This window comes from Lagopus muta, chromosome 26 (genome assembly GCF_023343835.1).
Source record: "Lagopus muta isolate bLagMut1 chromosome 26, bLagMut1 primary, whole genome shotgun sequence".
In the NCBI taxonomy this organism is placed as follows: domain Eukaryota; kingdom Metazoa; phylum Chordata; class Aves; order Galliformes; family Phasianidae; genus Lagopus; species Lagopus muta.
The window spans coordinates 2,477,074-2,496,259 of record NC_064458.1 but is presented as its reverse complement, the minus strand read 5'-3'; the positions used below and the strand labels follow the sequence as shown (position 1 = coordinate 2,496,259).

General features: G+C 56.2%; 1 protein-coding gene across 15 annotated transcripts in view; it reads left to right on the top strand.

Annotated features, from left to right (window-relative positions):
- TCF3 (transcription factor 3) overlaps positions 1-17,639 on the top strand; it is a 57,353-nt gene extending 39,714 nt beyond the window's left edge. For 5 of the 15 annotated variants that reach the window (XM_048927378.1, XM_048927376.1, XM_048927387.1 and 2 more), the window contains 13 exons: positions 15-67; positions 3,783-3,885; positions 4,059-4,198; positions 4,299-4,425; positions 4,961-5,019; positions 5,650-5,728; positions 6,210-6,283; positions 6,643-6,846; positions 7,489-7,612; positions 7,980-8,142; positions 9,107-9,345; positions 12,220-12,364; positions 13,011-17,639. In XM_048927378.1, the coding sequence (XP_048783335.1) occupies positions 15-67; positions 3,783-3,885; positions 4,059-4,198; positions 4,299-4,425; positions 4,961-5,019; positions 5,650-5,728; positions 6,210-6,283; positions 6,643-6,846; positions 7,489-7,612; positions 7,980-8,142; positions 9,107-9,345; positions 12,220-12,362 (1,508 nt within the window). In that variant the 3' untranslated portion in view covers positions 12,363-12,364; positions 13,011-17,639. Of the gene's footprint in view, positions 1-14; positions 68-3,782; positions 3,886-4,058; positions 4,199-4,298; positions 4,426-4,960; positions 5,020-5,649; positions 5,729-6,209; positions 6,284-6,642; positions 6,847-7,488; positions 7,613-7,979; positions 8,143-9,106; positions 9,346-11,588; positions 11,816-12,219; positions 12,365-13,010 lie in introns of those variants that run through there. The other 10 variants (XM_048927379.1, XM_048927377.1, XM_048927390.1 and 7 more) reach the window with 9 other exon arrangements.
- The last annotated feature ends 1,547 nt before the right edge of the window (positions 17,640-19,186 follow it).

The following is a 19,186-nucleotide window of genomic DNA, read 5'->3' as shown; positions in this document are numbered from 1 at the left end:
CCTTCTCTCCCAAGCAGATGGACAGCCCAAAAAGGTTCGGAAGGTGCCTCCTGGACTCCCCTCCTCGGTGAGTGGTTGGGGCCCCCATCCCTGCACCCCAATCCCAGCACTGCCAACCCCCAACTCCAGCAAAGCATCAGTGCACAGAAAAGGGAAGGGTTTCTCCCACCCCCTCCCCACATGGGAGATTGAGGGAAACTCTGCAGGCTGGGGGCACAAACGCAGACAGAGGGGTTTTGCCATCAACACCCCACCCCCATCACTTTGAGGTTACATCACAGTGCCCCATTGCAACGGGATATTCAGCACGGTCAGATTTCAGTGCAGGAGGAAAGCAAAGCAGCCGTGAGGCACGCGGGCAGCTGGGGCTGCTCCAGGTGTGTGCACTGCCTGTGCTGCTTTATAGGAAAGCCAAGCAGGCTGCAGGAATCTGTTAGCCATGCTCCTATGGCTGTTGGAGGGGAATAAAGTGAACAATGGCTTTGTGGCTGGGAGTAATGGGATCTGCAGGAAAAGAGGCTGGGGAGGAGGGGATGCAGAGCATGGGAGCTGTCTGGCCACGCAGCCTTCCCAAAAGACCTGAGGGATGTGGCACTGCACCCTGTGCTGCCGGGGGGGAGCCTATAACTGCAGGATCCCAGCTGTAAGGAAAGAGACTCTGCTTTCATAGGGAAAAGCTTGCTGCAGAAAATCGTGGTGTGTGTGAAATTCAGAGCTCCCAAACCCCGGCTGCCATGTGGGGAAAGCGTTGCTTTGACAAATGGCCCTTTGTTGGCCTCAGATTTCAAAGGTGCTGGGGAGCTCCCTGTCACTCCGGTGCTGCTCAGGGGGCCCCGATGCCCCCAGGAGCCGCTGGGTGTTTGCTGGCCCCATGCACGTGTCAGCACCAACACCTGCACCCCAGCTATTCCAGCACCCCATAGGCAGTGGGGTTCTGCAGCAGAACACAGCAGCCCCGTGCTGGCAGAGCAGCACAGCTCAGCGCCACGCGTGCTCTGCATCCTCCTTTACTCACCCCCACTTTTAATGGGTCCCCCCCACCCCCCTCCCTTCCCAGCAGTGACCTCTGCTTTGTGTTCTGCTGTTGAACTTCCACGCTGGGGGAGAGAAATCCACACCTAAGTGGTATGGGGAGGAGGGGGAGGGAGGTGGGGTGGGACAAACGGCAGCAGATCAAAGGCTCTTTGCGGCCCCGCTCCGTGTTATCGCTGGAGCCCATGCAAAACAAACAGGTTCCAAAGCCTCTCCTTCAAAATAAAGTGCTTGGATGTGCAGTTCTGAAGCTGCTTTGGAGACATGGAGCGGGCACACGGTGCTCGTGGTCGTGGCACAGCTTGGGGACCTCGATGGGGTTGGATGGAGTGAGGTGATGCGGTTCTGGGAGAGGTGGGACGCTGGGAATGGAGCTGGGCTGCATCCCAGTGTGGGGTCGGTGGCTCGGTGCTCATCCTCTGTGGGTTCAACTCTCTGTTTGCTCTCCGTCTGCTGCGGTCCCACCCGGCTTGGTGCATTTAAACCAGAAAAAAAACAGAGAGGAAAAGAGGGGAAAAAAAATAATAATACTAATAATAATAGCACGCAACCAAGAAGCACGCAGCTATAAATCCCTTCAGCTCCCAGCTCTGGGGCTCTGTGCACGGCCCCCGGCCGGCCCTCGCCGTGCTGGCAGTTCCAACTGGAGGAAATGACCTCACCTGGAGGTCCCCGAGGCCGACGCCGGGGTTTGGGGCCGGGGGGGAAGAAGGAGGGGGGGGGGGGGTTGTGAAGGGGGGGGGTTTGGCGCTGATTTACCGCTTCCTGCGGCGTTTGGCCGCCGTTCCCCCAACGCTGGGACAAGCAGTCGGGCTTTGGGGGATCCCACAACAACTTGTAGGGTTTGGGGAGCGACGGGGTCGGGGATGTGGAATCGGCAGCCGAAGCAAAACCTCTTTGCAGCCCCTTCTCTCTCTCTCGCTGTGTTTTCTTCCCCTCCTCGGCTCTCTGGATGCATTAAATGGATGCGGGGGCCCTGCTCAGCTCTCCCCCCCCCCCCCCATCCCCCCTCCCCACAGCCACGCAGCTGCCTCGCTCGCTGGCCGGGCGCCAAGCCCTGGCAGATGGCGCGGGGCCCATTAGACGTGCTTCATTCGATTCCCCCGTCCCAGCTCCCGCTATTTAATCAAATTAGAGGAAAAGTCAATTTGCCGGATTCTCAATTCTTCGCAGCCTTCCTCCTCCTCCTCCTCCTCCTCCTCCTCCGTTCACCCGCTCTCTCTCCAACCTCGCGCTGCCCACCGGCCCCGCGTGCACAGCGTGGTGCAGAAAGCAAATTTGGGGGTTTAGGGGGGTTGGGGGGGGTGTTGAGCTTGGAGGGCAGCTGCCTGCGCCCATCAGCTTTTCCCCTTCCCTCTATTTCTCTTTTTTCCCCCTCTTCTTGCCACAAATGTCGACCAGTTGCTTCCAGCTCTGATGCAGGGCAGAGTCCATCCCCCCCCTCTCCAAGGAGCCCTTGGGGGGCTGGTGGGGCTGATGACTGCAGGGGGGTGGGGGGGGGGGGTCTGCCTCATCTTGGGGATGGAGATGGGTATGGGGGGAAACCACGTGGCACAGGGGAAGCAGGAGGAGAGAAGCAGCACTGAGAAGCAGGAACCGGGGGCACAAAGGGAAAAAGAAGCATTTCATTTGAACACCGGTGCAGTTCAGAGCTTTTTTCAATCCATCCCCACCTCCCCCATCCGAGAAAAAAAGAAGAAATTCTCAGCGTTGTGAGCAGTCAGGGGAATTGAGAGTGGTTTTCTCTGCCCTCACCGATGAGGGTTCTCAGCCAGGGGTCAGAGGGGGTGGGTTGGGTGCAGGGTGCGGGCACAGAGCACCCAAATCCCATCCCATGGAAGCACTGCTCTCCACGAGGAGCATTCCTGGAGCCCCTGCGCCCTCCTCTGCTTTCGGGGGCATCGAAACCAACCAAAAAAATCAGATTGTGGTTTCGGAATGAACGGCCAGGGGGATGAAAATAGACTGCAGGAAAGGTTCTCACGTAATTTCGAGTGGCGTTTCGGTTTCTTTGCGTGTTGAATTCTTGCGTTCAGAAATCGGAACCGCTGCCATTTGGTGCCCTGGAAAGGCTTTCTGGGATGAGTTTGGGTCATTTTGGGAAAGCAGATCTTCTCTTTTGCATCACAGAGCTGAGCAGAGCTGCTGAAAGCTGGCAGCGCCGTGTGCCATCCTGCACAAGGAGCCGTGCCCCCCCCAACCTCTTATTTTCAGTAGTTTGCAATTGACCCCGTGCATGAGCACATGGAATGGGGCTGAGGTGCTGCCGGAGGGGTTTGGGGTCCCCGTGGAGGCTGTGGTTTGGGGCTGTGCTGTTGCAGGTGTAGAGCAGTGTGATTGAAGTACTGCAGTGCAGCAGAGCTGCCCCTTGCAGGTTTGCCAGCAGACACAGCGCGGGGTTGGGGTGCAGTGCTGAGGTCCCAAGGCCTGCTGTGTCCCCACCACCACCCTGACCCATCCCATGCCCTTGGGCGCGGGTTTGCATGCAGAAACGATGGGGTTTGTGGTTGCTCATAAAAAGCTATAACCGCAAAAACGGGAACTGGAGCAGAGCACCGAAACTGGGGCCAGCACAGCCTGCTGGGTGCCATTCCGGGAAGGCAGGGGCTGTTGGGCTCCTGCCCTGCATCCCCAGCCCTGGGCTGCTCCACTCAGTGCTGTCTCTATCGCTTTGTCCCCATCTGTCACCCATGCAGGGTGTGCTGAGCCCTGGGGTGACGCTCTGCTCCTCGCCCCTCTCTGCCTTGCAGGTGTATCCATCCAACTCAGGTGATGACTACAGCAGGGATCCGGCTGGATACACTCCCTCAAAACCTCCCAGCACTGTATACCCCGGAGCCTTCTATATGGCAGGTGAGCAGCTGAGACATGGAGTGGCAAACGGGAGGGATTGCAATGCATTGGTTCAGGGCTGGAGCAGCCCTGTGCCCTGTAGGGTGCAGTGGGGATGGATGCAGTCCTTGCTCAGGCTATGGGATGCATACCAGCACCCCTAACCCCGCTCACAGCTTCTCCTTTCTTTCCAGACGGGCTTCACAACTCGCCAGACCTGTGGAGCTCCCCTGGTGCCATGAGCCAGTCCAGCTACGGGGCCATGCTGGGCAGTTCCTCCTCCCCTCTCCCACAGTCTGCCAGCTTCAACAGTTTACATCAGCACGAACGCATGGTAACGTCCCCAGCTGTCCCCCCCCAGCGCCCCCTGTTGGGGTCGGGTCGGTGGTCGAAGCTCCAGGACCCACCTTAACCCTCTTCTTCCCTCCCTCCAGAACTACCAGCTGCATTCAGGAGAGGTGAATGGCGGGCTGCCCTCCGTGTCAGGCTTCTCCTCTGCCTCCACCCCATATGGCGTCTCCAGCCACACACCGCCGATCAGTGGGACCGAGACCATGATGGGTACGTGCCCCCCCCTCCCAGAGCACCCTACTGACACACAGGGACCAAGCTGGAAAACCAAAGCCCCACTATCAGGGCTGGGGGTGCCCATCTCTGCATATCTGCACGCTGTTGATCCCTTTTGTGTCACAGGGGACAGCTCACCCCTGCCTGGGTGCCTGCGCAGCCCCCAGGGAGCGGGGAGGGGGTGGATGTGGGCTTTGCCAAGCAGCTGAGTGGGACTGGGAGGAGCCCGAGGTCTTGTGGAATCAGCACTTGGAGATGCTGTGATGCTGCAAAGCCATTCATCCAAATCCCAAACGCACCATTCAGTGGCTGCATTAAACCCCTGGGTGCTTTAATCTCTGACCCTGCTGAGCCCGTTACAAAACGTGTTACCGAAATGAACTCGTGTTCCCTGGGAAATGAGCATCCTGACCTGGATTCCTGGGGGAAGATTTGCTCAGAGAAAGGGAAACACATCGAGAAGGATTTATGCCTTGTCCCAGCAGCTCTGTGGTGCCCTGCCAGTGATTTCTGTGTCCTCTCTCAACAGGTAACAGAGGAACCACGGCTGGGAGCTCGGGAGACGCTCTTGGGAAGGCACTAGCTTCAGTAAGAGCTGCTGCACATCCCCGACTGTTCCCTGCCCCTGCAGACCTCCCTCTGCACCGAGGAGCATCTAGGCAGTGGGAAGATGGACGCGTGAGAAGTTTGGGGGAACCTCTGCACCCTCAAACAAACACAGCTGCCACCCCGAGTCCTGGCGCTGTGCTAAAGCCCCTTGAAGCAGATGGGGAGCCTGAGGCAGCACGGGGTGTTACTACAGTCCCATGAGCAGATCCAGACCCACACAGCCCTCATGGTGGGACCAGTGGGTCCTGGTGCCCAGTCCCTAAGTGTGCTGCTGCAAACTGGAGGGCACTGTCCCATTGAGAACGGCGTTCTCTGCTATGGGGCTGTCAGAGCTCAAGGCTGCCCCTGTCCCATTCAGCACAGGGACCTTTGCTTCTACCTGGTGCTTTGAGGCTCAGCACTGCACCCCATATTTTTGGGGGGGCTCCAGCTTCCCTCCAGCGTGGGAAACCAAGAAGGGATAGTGCAGGGCAGAGGCACTGGGTGCTGGGGATAGATGAGGGCTGGCAGTGGGGCAGGAGGGACACTCACCATTCTGTGCAGCAGCACTGGGGGAGTTCTAAATCAGAGCTGAGCACTGCTGACTGCGCCCTGCTTCTCTCCCTCTAGATTTATTCCCCAGATCACTCTAGCAATAACTTCTCATCAAACCCCTCCACACCGGTCGGCTCCCCGCAGGGCCTTGCAGGTAGGTGAAAGTCTTGTTCCTTGTCTAAAGAGGCCCAGAAGCTTTGCTGTAAGGCACTTCCCAGATCAGCTCCATGGAAACCCTCCTTAAAAACCCCACGCTTTGGGCAAATCTCACCAAATCCCATTTGTTTTTAAAAGCAGGGGAGCAAGCTAAAGCATCTCTGCCACCCCCTGGGGGAGCCCCATCTCTGTTGCACCCCATCTCAGTGGGGCTCGGGACGTTTGTCCCTGCCTTTCCTTCCTAATGGAACGAACCCAGTATAAACTGGGAAGCAGCCAGAGCTGCTGCAAAACCATTTCAGTGCCTGATGAAAGCCCATACCCTCGGTGTGTGGGTGCAAAGCCACCAAACTGCTGCTCCATGCCTGTGTGGCTCCATGCAGTGTTATGGTGTCCCTATGCATGCCGTGGTGGCCCAGCTTCCAGCCCCACCTAGCGGCTGCTGTGCCCAATCCCAAGCTGTCCCTGTTCATTTCCAGGCACATCCCAGTGGTCTCGAGCGGGCGGACAGGGTGCCTTATCTCCCAGCTACGAAGGGAGCCTCCACACTTTAGTAAGTGCAACATCTCCTCGCTCCTCTTCTCCTTTCGTTGTGTCCCTGGGGGTGGTGGGATCAGGACCTGAAGGGGGAGGGTTGGGTGACACAGTGGTGTGGGCTGGAAGGGACCTTCAGGAGTGATGTTTGTTGGCATGTGGTCAAGCAGATTTAGGCACTGCTTCCTGACCCCCATCCACACCGCCGGGTCCAGCCCAGTTGTGTCAGAGCAGAGCTGCTCCTGTGACACCTTGGTGGTGGCACTGCTGGGGTCAGGCTGCTCATCCCTATATCTGCCCTGCAGCCTAAGCACAACTGTATGGGGCTGCTGGCTTGGCAGAGATTAACAGATTTCTCTCTCCATCCCCTCTTTCCAGCAAAACAAAATGGAAGACAGGTTGGACGAAGCCATCCACGTGCTGAGGAATCACGCCGTGGGCCAGACGGCCGCCATGCCAAGCAACCACGGGGACATGCATGGGCTGCTGGGCTCTGCTCCCGCACACAGTGCTGCTGTGGGCAGCCTGGGCCAGGCCTTCCCTGCCTCTGTCATGTCCCTGGGGGGTCGACACCCCAGCCTGGTGAGTGATGGATGGGGAGCGCTGAGATGGGGTGTGCATCCCAGGTGCGTAGGGTCCTGCACTGGTTCCCCCCTGTCTAGAGCTTGGTGACCACAGGAGCGTGTTCTGAGCAGGTCTGGGTCCCTGCCAGATCATCGTTGCAGAACCAGATGTGCTTTGCTCCCCAGACTCTGGTACAGAGCAGTGTGCTCCGTGCTACAAACCATCTGCAGCAATGGGGGTGTTGGCTCTGTGCTGCCAATCCCTGCCAGCGTAGTGCAGCCCCACGGGATGCAGCCTGCTCAATCCTCATCCCTTCAGTGTGGGGTCTGTGCTGCTGGGCTGCCCTTGCTCCAGTAGCATTGTGGGGGCTGCAGAAACGTTGGTGCCCTGTGGAGATGCGTGCAGCCAGGCAGAACGGCCTGTGCAGTATGCAAGCAGTGCATCCCAGCAGAGAGGCTTTTCCATGGGATGGCAGCACTGATGAGGGCTTTCCCCTTGGCTCTGCTGGTGGGCAGGGCAAGGAGCTGCAGCCCAGCACCCCGCAGCCCCCTGGGCAGGTTGGCTCCTCTCCTGCATGGGGGGCATGTGGCTCTGCAGGGAGACCTGTGCTGGCCCTGACACTTCCACCCCTCAAAGCTTGCTCTGCTCATTCTGCTGTAGGTGGGAGGAGGTCACCCTGAAGACGGGCTGTCCAGCACCCCCAGCATGCTCCACAACCATGTCACACTTCCATCACAGCCCAGCTCACTCCCTGACCTCAACAGGCAGCAGGACACGTACAGTGGTAAGGCAGCTCTGCACCTGGGCATGCATGAGTCCCTCTCGATGCCAGGGTTTGGGGTCACCCCACATCCAGCTCGGGGCTCCTCACAGAACCCAGTTCACGCACTGCACTTTTCCCAGAGGTCCTTAATGTGGCTTCTGGCTCATCATGCATGTTTCTGCCCCTCTGGCTGTGGGTACAGTGAGACCCCGGGCACTGCACTGCTTGGGGAAGGGTGGACTCTGGCTCTGGAAGTTGTGAGTGGTGAAATGGGAGTGAAGGGGGAGCAGCAGAATTGGAGACCCCCCCACAGAAGGGTGGGATGGGGATATGATCCCGCATGAATGGAGACTCCCAGCCCCTTCCAACCTCTTGTGTTCCTTGGCAGGCTTGTCAGGGGGGCTGGGGCGAAGCAGCGTCTCCTCGGGAACCAACGAGATAAAGAGGGAAGAGAAGGAGGATGAGGAGAACACATCAGTGGCAGATAACTCTGAAGAGGAGAAGAAGGAGCTGAAACCCTCCCGGAATAGAACAAGGTGCTCTTTGAACAGGTCTCTCCCTTCACTTTGTAAAGCTCTGAAGGCATTTGGCTTGGGCTGCAGCCACAGTGACCCCCGGGCAACTGAGCTCAGCCTGGTGATGCTGGGACCTGTCCTTGTGGTGCAGACCCTCTGCCCCTGCCCAGCCTCAGAGGAGCACAGCCTGGGTCCCGTGGCACTGGAACCAGCCAATACAGGCAGAGCTCCTGGCCACCTGCCCTGCTGTCCTTATGGCTGTGGGTTTTCCTCGTGCTCATAAAGCAGAGGTTTGGGATGTGCTCATTCAGGGCATTGCTCGTGGCCGTGCCCAGGCAGCACAGGTACTCAGCATTCCTGGGCACAGAGAGAAGGCTCCATCCTCTCCCTGTGTCAGGCTGCTATTCCATTTGCTTTGGGCTCCTGTATCCCCCATCACAGCCAACCAGACATGGCAGTGGGTCAGGTGGGAGCCTGGCAGCGTGCTGGCCTGTCCCCAGCCTCGCCATCAGCTTGGTCACCCTCCTTGCCAGCAAACACCTCCTACCCTCCACCCACCCTCTGACACCAGGGTCACCCCCCAACACCTCCTCGGAACCAGCACACGCCTCCCAGCGACAGCTCATGCCTTAATCACAGAACCACACAATCATTCAGGTTGGAAAAACCCTCTCAGATCACCAAATCCAACCCCTCCCTCAGGTGCCACATCTCCACGGTTCTTGAGCTCCTCCGGGGACGGTGACCCCACCACCTCCCCCAGCAGCCGTGCCGATGCATCACCAATTGTGTTGTGCTTTCTTTATTTTGTTGTGTATACAAAAAAGAAAGGGAGGAAGAGGAAGAGCCTTAATGCTTCTCTCCGTGTTACTGCATGTCCCCGTGCCGCGGCGGGGGGACATCTGGGTGCCTCCGTGTGTGTTTTCTTGTCTGTGAGTTGCCCGGTGCTGAGAGTGCACGCGAGGAATGTCCCTGTCTCGTTCTTATTTTAAACCATTAGTCAAGATGAGGATGAGGAGGACGATCTTCTTCCCCCAGAGCAAAAAGCCGAGAGAGAAAGAGAAAGGAGGGTCGCCAATAATGCCCGTGAGCGCCTGCGGGTCCGGGACATCAACGAGGCCTTTAAAGAGCTCGGACGCATGTGCCAACTCCACCTAAACAGCGAAAAACCACAGACCAAACTGCTAATCCTCCACCAGGCCGTATCAGTCATACTGAACCTGGAGCAACAAGTTAGAGGTCAGTGAGGGTCCCGGAGTGGTGATATTTGACGTATCTGATCGGCACGGGGCTGTCTGTCTGTCTGTCTCTGTGACGTGTGCTGTGGTGCCTTGCGCTCTCTCTCCCCTGTGCCCTTGCATTCCCGAGGCTGTCGATGCCTTTTTTTTTATTATTATTATTATTTTGTCCTTTTTTATTTTTCCTTTTTGGTTGTTTTGTTGGTTTTTTTTTTTGTTCTGTTTTGGTTTGGTTTTTGTTTTGGTCTCATCCCTGCTGTTCTCTCTCTGTGCTCCCCACTGCATGCCGCTCCGCCGCGGGGCACCCGCAGCCCTGGGACAACTCAGCCAGCAGTAAAACCAAACCCACCACCAACAAACAGCAAAATCCCACCTCCCCAAACTCATTCCTCCCTGCAGCACAGGGAGCTGCCTCCTCCTCCTCCTCCTTCCCCCAGCAAAGCACTGGGGACTGCAGAGCCGCGTGGGGACGGCGGCACAGCCACATTCCCATCCACACCAGGAGCTCTGTGCACAGCAGAGCCCAGAGGATCCACAGGACTTTGCTGCTTTGTTCCACACCTGCAGTGCATGCAGTGCATGCTTCCACCTCCCGGGCAGGTTAACCCCTTTCTCTCTGCAGAGAATTGTTGTAACACATGAACCCGTGGTCTGTGCCTGGCTGTGCTCCTCTCTGCTGGCCTCTGCTGTCGCATTGATGTTGGAGTCCTTTGTGCCTCTCTTCAGTTTGCAATTTTTTATTTTTATTTTTATTTTTTTTTGCTTTTCATAACATATATATTTTTTTCCTGTCTCTTTTTTAATTCCCCCCCCCTTTTTTTTTTTTTTTCCTTTTTTTTTTTTTTTCCTTTTTTTTTTTCCCTCATTTCGAGTTTTGATTTTTTATTTTATTTTATTTTATTTTGGTTCTGTTCTTTCCAATCTCCTACAGACAGTCCCCAGCCGTGACCTCTCGGTGGTCCCACTCTCTACCTTGTACTTGCTGCTTGCGGCCGGAGGCAGGAGCCGAGGGGTGGCGGGGGGTCAGACAGAGTTGGCACCGTGTTCACTTTGGTCTCCCACGCTTGTCCCTTTTTAAACCCTTCTTGGACACAGCTGGGGACACTCACCGAGCCCCACGTGCAGGTTGTAGCTCAGGCAGATAGAATGTCACTGCTCCACCGGTTCTGCTCTGGGACGGAGCAAAGCTGACCCCAAATCCCTCCGCGCCGTGGAGTCACCCTGCGTGCCCTCCACTTTGTGCTGTGGTTGGTGGCAGATGGGACAGGAAGGAGAAGGAGCGGGTCGAAGCGTTGCAAGGAGCCACGGTGACGCCAGGCTGTGTCATCGTGGTGCTGTGCATCCTTAGGGGACAGCACGTGGCCCTGTGGTGCTGCAGCAGCACGAGAGGCAGACGGCTGCAGCCCATCTGTGGTGCATCTGAGCCACCAGCGTTAGCTGGGAGCAGTGGCAGCGTCATTGCTGGGGTGGCTGGGGGTGGCCTCGCTACTTTGGCCATCCCAGCTGCTGGAGAGGCAGTGGCTGTGCCAACCGAGCACCGTGACGGCGAGGAGAGGACAGGACAGGGACAGGGCTGGCGCCCAGGACCTCAGATAGGGGCGTTCCGGTGAGAATTTTTGCTCTGGGGGAGAAGGTCGTCTGTACAGCGCAGTGGGGGTCGCAGGGCTGCGGCGATGCCATGGGGTACGGTGCTGCCAGCCTGGTGCTGCTGTGGCAGGAGCTCTCCCAGGCTCCCATCCCTGCCTGGAAGAGAGAATTCCCCCTTTCAGGATGCTGGGGGGGGTTTGGGCTCTCTGGGACGAGCTGGGTTCAGTGCATTTGAAAGTGACCCAGGGGTGCTTGGCCCCCCACCCTGCTGCTGCCCAAACCTGTCAGAGCACTGGGGCACAAACCCTTTGTTGGGATACAGATGTACAAAGAGGGGTTTGGGCGTCATCTCTGGTGATAAACCCAATGTTTTGGGGCCGAGATGTGCCCAACATCCCCCACATTTCGCAGCTTTGACGTTGTGCACGGGGTGCTGCACCCACCCCCCCCACGCTGGCAGCACCTCCCATAGCCTGCAGAGGGGACAAACAACCCCCGCAGTCCGGACCCCCCCCAGCAGCACCCGCAGCAATTGGCTTTGAAAAACGAGGGCCGCTTGGGCCGCTTCCAGTGGACAGCAGGAGCACTACCAGCACGGCAACGTCTGCCCCCTCCCGGAGCACCCCCCTGACTAACCCTGTGGTGCTGTGAACCCAGCAGTACAGACGAGGCCTTATCACTGGAGGACAAAGATCTGAGGGACCGGGAGAGGAGAATGGCCAATAACGCCAGGGAGAGGGTGCGCGTGCGGGACATTAACGAGGCCTTTAAGGAGCTGGGACGCATGTGTCAGATGCACTTAAAAACGGACAAAGCACAGACCAAACTGATCATCCTCCAGCAAGCGGTGCAGGTCATTCTGGGCCTGGAGCAGCAAGTACGAGGTATGGAAACTGCCAGAGGTTCACCTCGGGGTCCCTCTCCCCATTCTGTGCGTGCGCGCACCTCTGCTGCCGCTCTGCTTCACGTGCGCTGACCTTTCCGAAGCCACCGCCTGGGTTTGGCTACTTGGAGCCTCTCTGTCCCTTTTTTGTGCTTATGGCAGTTTGGCACCCGGATCCCTTTGGAAAACTCAGCTTTTTGGCTTCGCTTTGCTTCGCTCCCAACGCAGCACTGGGCCGGGTGCGGGGTTTTACTGGAGCGCAGCCACGTCCCTGCAGAGCCGCAGGAGAGAGCAGCTCCCACCTCGCATGCCCTGTTCTGTCCCGTGCCTCTGCCCTCACTCCTGGGATGCTGTTGCCCAGACTCAGCTCGTTCCCTTCCCTCCCCTGCTGTTTTGTTGGCACAGAGCGCAATCTGAACCCCAAAGCTGCCTGCTTGAAACGTCGGGAAGAGGAGAAAGTATCCGGAGTGGTGGGAGACCCCCAGATGACACTTTCAGCTTCGCATCCTGGTCTCGGAGACGCTCACAACCCCGTTGGACACATGTAAAGGTACCATTCCCTGCCCTGCCATCCCAATCGGCTCCATCCTGCTCCTCTTTGCCATCCTCCCTTGGTGGCCGAGCCAAGTCTCCATCCAGAGTCTGTGTATTTATCACAGAGAGAAGAGGCAAAACCCAATCACAGAATCACAGAATCACCCGGGTTGGAAGGGACCCCAAGGATCATGTAGTTCCAACCCCCCTGCCTAGCAGGGCCACCAAACATCCACATTCAGATCAGGTTGCCCAGGACCCCGTCCAACCTGGCCTTGAACCAAGGACGGGGCATCCACAACCTCCCTGGGCAGCCCGTTCCAGGGCCTAACCACTCTCCTAGTAAAGAACTTCCCCCTAACATCTAACCTAAATCTTCCCTCCTTCAACTTGGATCCATTTCCCCCAGTCCTGCTGTTGTCAGCCCTTTTGAAGAGTTGACTCCCCTCCTGGGTGTAGGTTCCCTTCAGGTATTGATAGGCTGCAATGAGGTCACCCCCCAGCCTTCTCTTCTCCAGGCTGAACAAAAGCAGCAAGCTTACAGCTTACATCTCAGCTGCCCCTCAGCCCCGCTGGGCCCTCAGGGTGCTTCATCCCACTGCAGGCTGGGGACGCTGCTCCATTCCTGTTCTCATTGGTGCTTTTCTTGGTTTGATTTTCAGATCCTTTTGTTCCTCTGGACGCGGAGATCCACAGGATGCGAATCCTCGCTGCGATCTGCGACCTTCCCGACCCATAAACTTTAGTCCTGCTCATACTGACACACGTGGACGGATCCTGGCGTGACGTAAGGGGTGGAAAAACACTTTGAAACGCAAACAAACAAACAAACAAAATTGCCTTAAGTATAAAGCGCGGAACAGTCAATACATATCACTCAGTTAGGAGGGGGTGGCGTGTTCTCTTGGCTTGTTCACAAGCAGCCAGCAGCAAAATTGTGCCTAAGCTTCGTATTTCTCTCTCTTTTTTTTTTTTTCTTTTTTTTTTCTTTTTTTAAACAAACAAACGAAAAGAAAAAGAAGGAAAAAAAAAAAAAAAGAAAAAAAAAAGACCATTAGTGACGAGGTTTTTTTACGTAGAACAAATTAGCGACGCCTTTTGGGCTCTGTGTTTTTTTTTTGTTCTGTTTTTTAGCTTCTTTTGCCTATGTTTTGTAAGCGACGAAAAGGAACTTTTTTGGGCTTTGTTTTATTTTTGTTTGTTTGTTTTATTTGTTGTTTCGTTTGGGGTTTTTTGTTCTTTTTTTTGTTTTTTTTTTTTGTATAAAAAAATGTCTTGTACCCCCACGCTTTTCTGCTGCTGTTTCTATAGTTAACGTTGCATCTTTAGGATCAACCAGAATATTAAAATTGTATTAAGAGAGACTGGATATAAAGAGAGGAATTCTCACATTCGGCTCTGAAAGCCACTAAAAGCGAATGTAGCCACAGCAAGGAGGTGTTGGTCCTTGCCCGGCTTGTACCTTCCATGACAAAACAAACTCGTGCTGAATTCTCCATCTTTTTGCTTCGGCCACTTCTGATTTGGGAGAAGGAAATCAACCAGCGGCCTGCAGCAGCTCCTCCCAGGAGGAAAAATCCCCCATTGCGGGGCTGCGCCGGCTCCCCTTCGCTCCTGTTGGGTGCTGGCCCAGGAGCGCCGTGATGGGAGGACAGGAGCACGGGCTGTGGAAGGGAACAGAGGATGGCTGCGTTCCCAAGGTAAGCAGAGCTGCTGCAGATGAAAGCTGCCCACGCCTGCAAGCGGCCGCCTGGAGCCCGAGGCTCATCCAGAGGCAGCGCTGAACAAAGATGACCGAACAAAGCTGGAGGCATTGGGAAGATGCGGTGGCAGATGAAGCAGCAGCGTTGAGGACGCAGTGCCTGGTGCCGTGGGAGCGGATGGACGCACAGACACAGGCAGCTCAGCCCCCTGCCGTGGCTGCGGTGGGATCCCAGCCCAGAGTCGCAACCGTCGGGAAGCGGCAGCTCTGCATCGTGCTGCTGCATCTCCTGGAGGTCACACTGTGCCCATCCTGCCGTGGGGCAGCCAATATCATCTGCATAGGCAGGAAAGGAAGGCAGCAGTGGGCACCCACCCCACACAGCACTCCGGCAGCCAAGCTGTGCTGCTCTCCCTTCGCTCTGAGCCGCACCGGGTCACCCCAGATGTGCCCAGCAGGAGGAGAGCCCAAAGCAAGAAGGCTGCAGGAGGTGCTGAGCCCTTCTGATGTTGGCAGTGGAAGATCATCCGCCGGGATTCTGGGTTGTTTTTTTTTGTTTCTTCCCTTTCCTTCGCCAAAATCACTTCCAAAATGTTTTCTGCCCGCTTCTTTCCAGCTCGGTGGGCTGATGGTGTCAGTGCTCCAGGACGATGCCATCCCCCATTCCAGCAGCATCTGCAGTGCCCTGGAAGTGGGTCAGCTGCCTCCATGGGGCAGGACAGGCCGTGCGGACAGCAAGCAGGGTCTGTCTGTGTCCTTTGTTTTTGGGCCCTGTGTTCCTGGGAGAGCTGTATTGCTTCAGTACAGGGAGAGGGAAGGGCTAGCAAGCAGCACTGGGTCCTGTGGCATTTCCTTGGTGTAACCTTGTGCTTTGTAGCTCCGCTTCGTGCTCTGGCAGAGGTTGCTGGAAGCACTCAGGATGTTGCTCATCATGGCAGTAGCTCAGAATGGGGCTGGGTGCTGGAGCAGGATGGGATCATCTCTCCCTGCTGGGACTCTGCAAGGTGTAGGAGGCCATGTTGGATGCTTCTGGCTTTCCCTGCTCCCAGCATCACGTCTATGGAGTGAGACCTGAGAGCAGGGCAGCCTCCTGCACCGCGCCGTGAGCTCGCTGGCTTACAGCACTCCTGCTCTGGGTTCTGCCTGTGGGACAGCCCTGCAGCAGAGCTGGGTTGTCCCCGTCCCCCCCCCCCCCCCAGAGCACCCTGCAAAATCCCAGCCCTGCGAGCCCAAAACCATGCAGAAAGCTTTAGAAGTGCTTCCCTGACATGTTGATTTAGCAACAAGAATTTGAGAAGGTGGTCGTGTACAGATGGATTGAAAGAAAATCTCCGATTTTAAAAGGAAAAAAAAATCTTACAAAAAATCCATAAGCTGTCAGCAAAATTGAAGATTTCTTGTTAGCAAAAAGTAGCCAACTTCTTGGCAGGGCACAGACAAAGGGCCCTCGAGCACAAACCGCGCTGTGCCAGAGCTTGGGGAGGTTTTGGTGCCTCTGTTCTGCACAGGGCAGCACAGTGGGGACGTGGCATTGCTGTGCCTCTGCTCGTGTCTCACCCTGCAGCGCTGAGCTGCAGGGCAGGAGCTGGGTCACAGCCTGTGCACCTCGGGGCTGGGAGCAGCAGATGCTCTGCTGGAGCTGGGGCAGTGCAGGATTGTGCTTTGCCGTCCCCATCGCTCGGGGGATGGGATCTGTCTGCTTGGCATTGGGAGTTTTTGTCCCCTCTGGATGAGAAATGCAGAGTTGCGATGTGGGACCTTCCCAGCTGTCATTTGGGCGAGCAGCCGGCGCGGTGAGACGGTTTCTTTGAGGTTATGCTTGAGCAGGAAGGGCAGAAGCAGGCTGGGATTTCCCCAGGAGTCTGCAATTTCAGGTTCAGTGCAGCAGCCTCTCTCAAAGGCGCTTTGTGTCTGAGGCATCTGAAGCCAGCAGAGCCCTCAACCCCCTCAGCTGAGGCCTTTGAGAGCCAGGAGGCTTCTGAATGCCCGTTCCCATTCCCTCTGTCCCTGAGTTTTGCCTTTATGGAGTGATGTCTCAGTGGAGCCTGCAGCCCTGCTGCGTGCTGTGCCAGCCCCTGGCCTGGGGCTTTAGAATAGAGCTGGGGATGGGGAGGAGAAGCAGCACTGGGCTGGGACAAGCATGGCCAACCCACAGCAAGCCACGGCCGCTGGATTCCCCATTCCTGCTTAACACCAGCACTAGCAAGACCTGATCGCTGTACACAGGCTTGCACGAGGTCTTTGCCCTGTTAAATCCTATGCAACCCCCTCTCCTCTCCCTCAGGGCCCTGCAGGTCCCAGCCCAGCCCCTTCTCTCTGCTCTGTGCCCGCCGAGCCCCGGTGCTCTCAGGGCGCAGCTTCATTTCCAGCAGCTCCAAAAGCATTTCCAGACCTGTGCCCTGAGACCGCGGGTCGGATGAGCGGCGAGAAGCAGGAGCAGCTCCCAGCACTGACCTGGGGGGGACCCAGGCCTGTCCTGGGGCTCTTCATGCACGCTTCCCCCCTCCTGTGCCTTCTGCACGCTGCTCCACCAGCATCCTCCACCCTGCAGTGGTTGGGAACGGAGCTCTTGGGCTGCTCTGCCGGCACCCGGTTCAGCTGCTCTTCCTTTGGGCAGGAGCAGGGGCTCCAAGCCAGTATTTCTGTCCCTGGGTCCCGTGCCACCAGCCCCGCTCCAGCTCGGCACCCGTTGCAGTGGAAGGAGGGCAGAGAAAAGCCCTCTCAGCCCCTTACACCCGCAGCTGCAGTGGGGAAGCAGCGGGGCTTTACGCCCCAAACCCGGGCTGTGCTGAGGGTGCAGCAGAGCATCCCTGCAGCCGTGCTGCCTCCCCACGGCCCCAAATCACCCGAAAGCCACCAGCGTCCAAGCAAACAGCAGCAGGGGGACGTGGGGAGGCTCCCCACCAGCAGCTTTGGGTTGTGGGGTGAGAGGGGCACCAAGCTGGGGGGGTGGGAGCGATTCGTTTTGCAAGGAGCTGGTTGGCAAAACGAAGCATCCCATGGTTTGCTCTTTCTATATATTTTTGTAGGACAGGGCGGGATGGGAGAGCAGATGGGAGATGGCTGCAGAAGTTATTTTTCACCCCATATAAAGTTTTAGGTTGGTTTCGGGGTGGGGTTTTTTTTTTTTGGCCTTTAAATAAGAAAAAAGAAAGAATAATAATGAAATGGTCCTTGCTTTTGATGTCTATGCTGCCTACCTGTAAATCCAGATGTACTTAAGTGGCTGAAATCCTTGTTCTTAAATCAGATACACATTATAGTTTTGAACTATATATATAGTAAATATATATATATATATGCCTAACCCAGCAAAAATTAAGAAAAAAAAATAAGAAAATAAAGTATTTGGGGGTGGGGAAATGCGTTGCTCTTTGAAATGAATCACAATTGGGGGATGAAATTGTGTTTCTGAGTGCCTCGAGATAAGAATTGTTTTCATTTTTTTAAATAATTTTATACAAGTGTCAAAACAGCTGGCTGGATTATTTGGAATTTTTAAATAATCCTAACTTTTTTAAAGTAGATTTTGAGAACTGTCCTGTATATAACAGTAATGTAGCAATAAATGTGACATTTTATAACAATATTCCTTATTTGTTTCTTTTCCCCATGTCTGTCTGTCAGATGTTGTGTACCTATGACTGCAAAGTTGTAATAAAGGTTTGACCTGGTACTAAAAGAGCTGCAGAAGAGAAAAAGACGAGGCGACCCAGCAGGACTCAGCCACTGCCTGCCCTCTGTTCTGTGCTCTGGGCCAAGGGCTCAGCGCAAACCCATCACCACAAGTCCTGCTGTTGCCCCACATCCACCCTTGGGCTTGCAGGGGGTTTCTTAGCCCTCTGCTGCTCCCTTGCTCATCACCTCTGGGCAAACGCAGCCATTTCATTCAGTGTCTCCTCGTCCCGCCGCTGCTTCACCCCTTTGCCTCCATGTCCCCTCCCAGGGGCTGATCCAGTTTCCTCCCCTCATAGAATCATAGAATCATAGAGTCACCAAGGTTGGAAAAGACCTCAAAGCTCATCCAGTCCAACCGTTCCCCCATTCCCAACAGCTCCCACTGAACCACGTCCCTCAACACAACATCCAGCCTTTCCTTGAACACCCCCAGGCTCGGTGACTCCCCCACCTCCCTGTGCATCCATTCCACTGCCTGACCACCCTTTCTGAACAGTAATACTTCCTCATGTCCAGCCTGAATCTCCCCTGCCGTAGCTTGAAGCCATTCCCTCTGGTCCTATCACTGATGACACGAGAGCAGAGGCCGACCCCCAGCTCACTACAGCCTCCCTTCAGAAGTTATAGAGAGCAATGAGGTCTCCCCTGAGCCTCCTCTTCTCCATGCTGAACATTCCCAGCTCCTTCAGCCTCTCCTCACCAGCCCTGTGTTCCAGACCCCTCACAGCTTTGTTGCCCTCCTTTGAACACGTCCCAGGGCCTCAATATCTTGCAGTGAGGGGCCCAAAACTGGACACAGTACTCGAGGTGCGGCCTCACGAGTGCTGAATATAGGGGAACAATCACCTCTCTGCTCCTGCTTGCAACGCTGTTTCTGATGCAAGCCAGGATGCCATTGGCCTTCTTGGCCACCTGGGCACACTGTGGGCTCATGTTCAGCCAAGCATCAATCAATACCCCCAGGTCCATTTCCTCTACGCTGTCCTCCAGCCACACCGCCCCAAGCCTGCAGCGTCACCTGGGGTTGTTGTGGCCGAAGTGCAGGACCCGGCATTTGGCCTTGTTGAACCTCATCCCATTGGCTCCAGCCCAGCTCTCCAGCCTGTCCAGGTCCCTCTGCAGGGCCTCGCTACCCCCAGGCAGATCCACACTTCCAGCCAATTTGGTGTCATCTGCGAATTTACTGAGGGTGCACTCGATGCCCTCATCCATGCCCTCATTCCCCTCGTACAGCCCTGGGTGTTGCACTGCTGGTGCTTTTCCTCCTTCCCTGCCTCAGCGCAGAGCCAAAGTGCTGCCAAACACCCCTTGGTTATTGAGAAGTGTGAGCTGTGAGATGCCAGGCGAGAGGGGTGAGGAGCAGCCACCCACCCCTATGGGGACAAGGAAAGGTGAGGACTGAGAAACCAAGGCTGTACCAGATCATGAAACAGAGGAATGAGAAAAGCGTGACCGGGA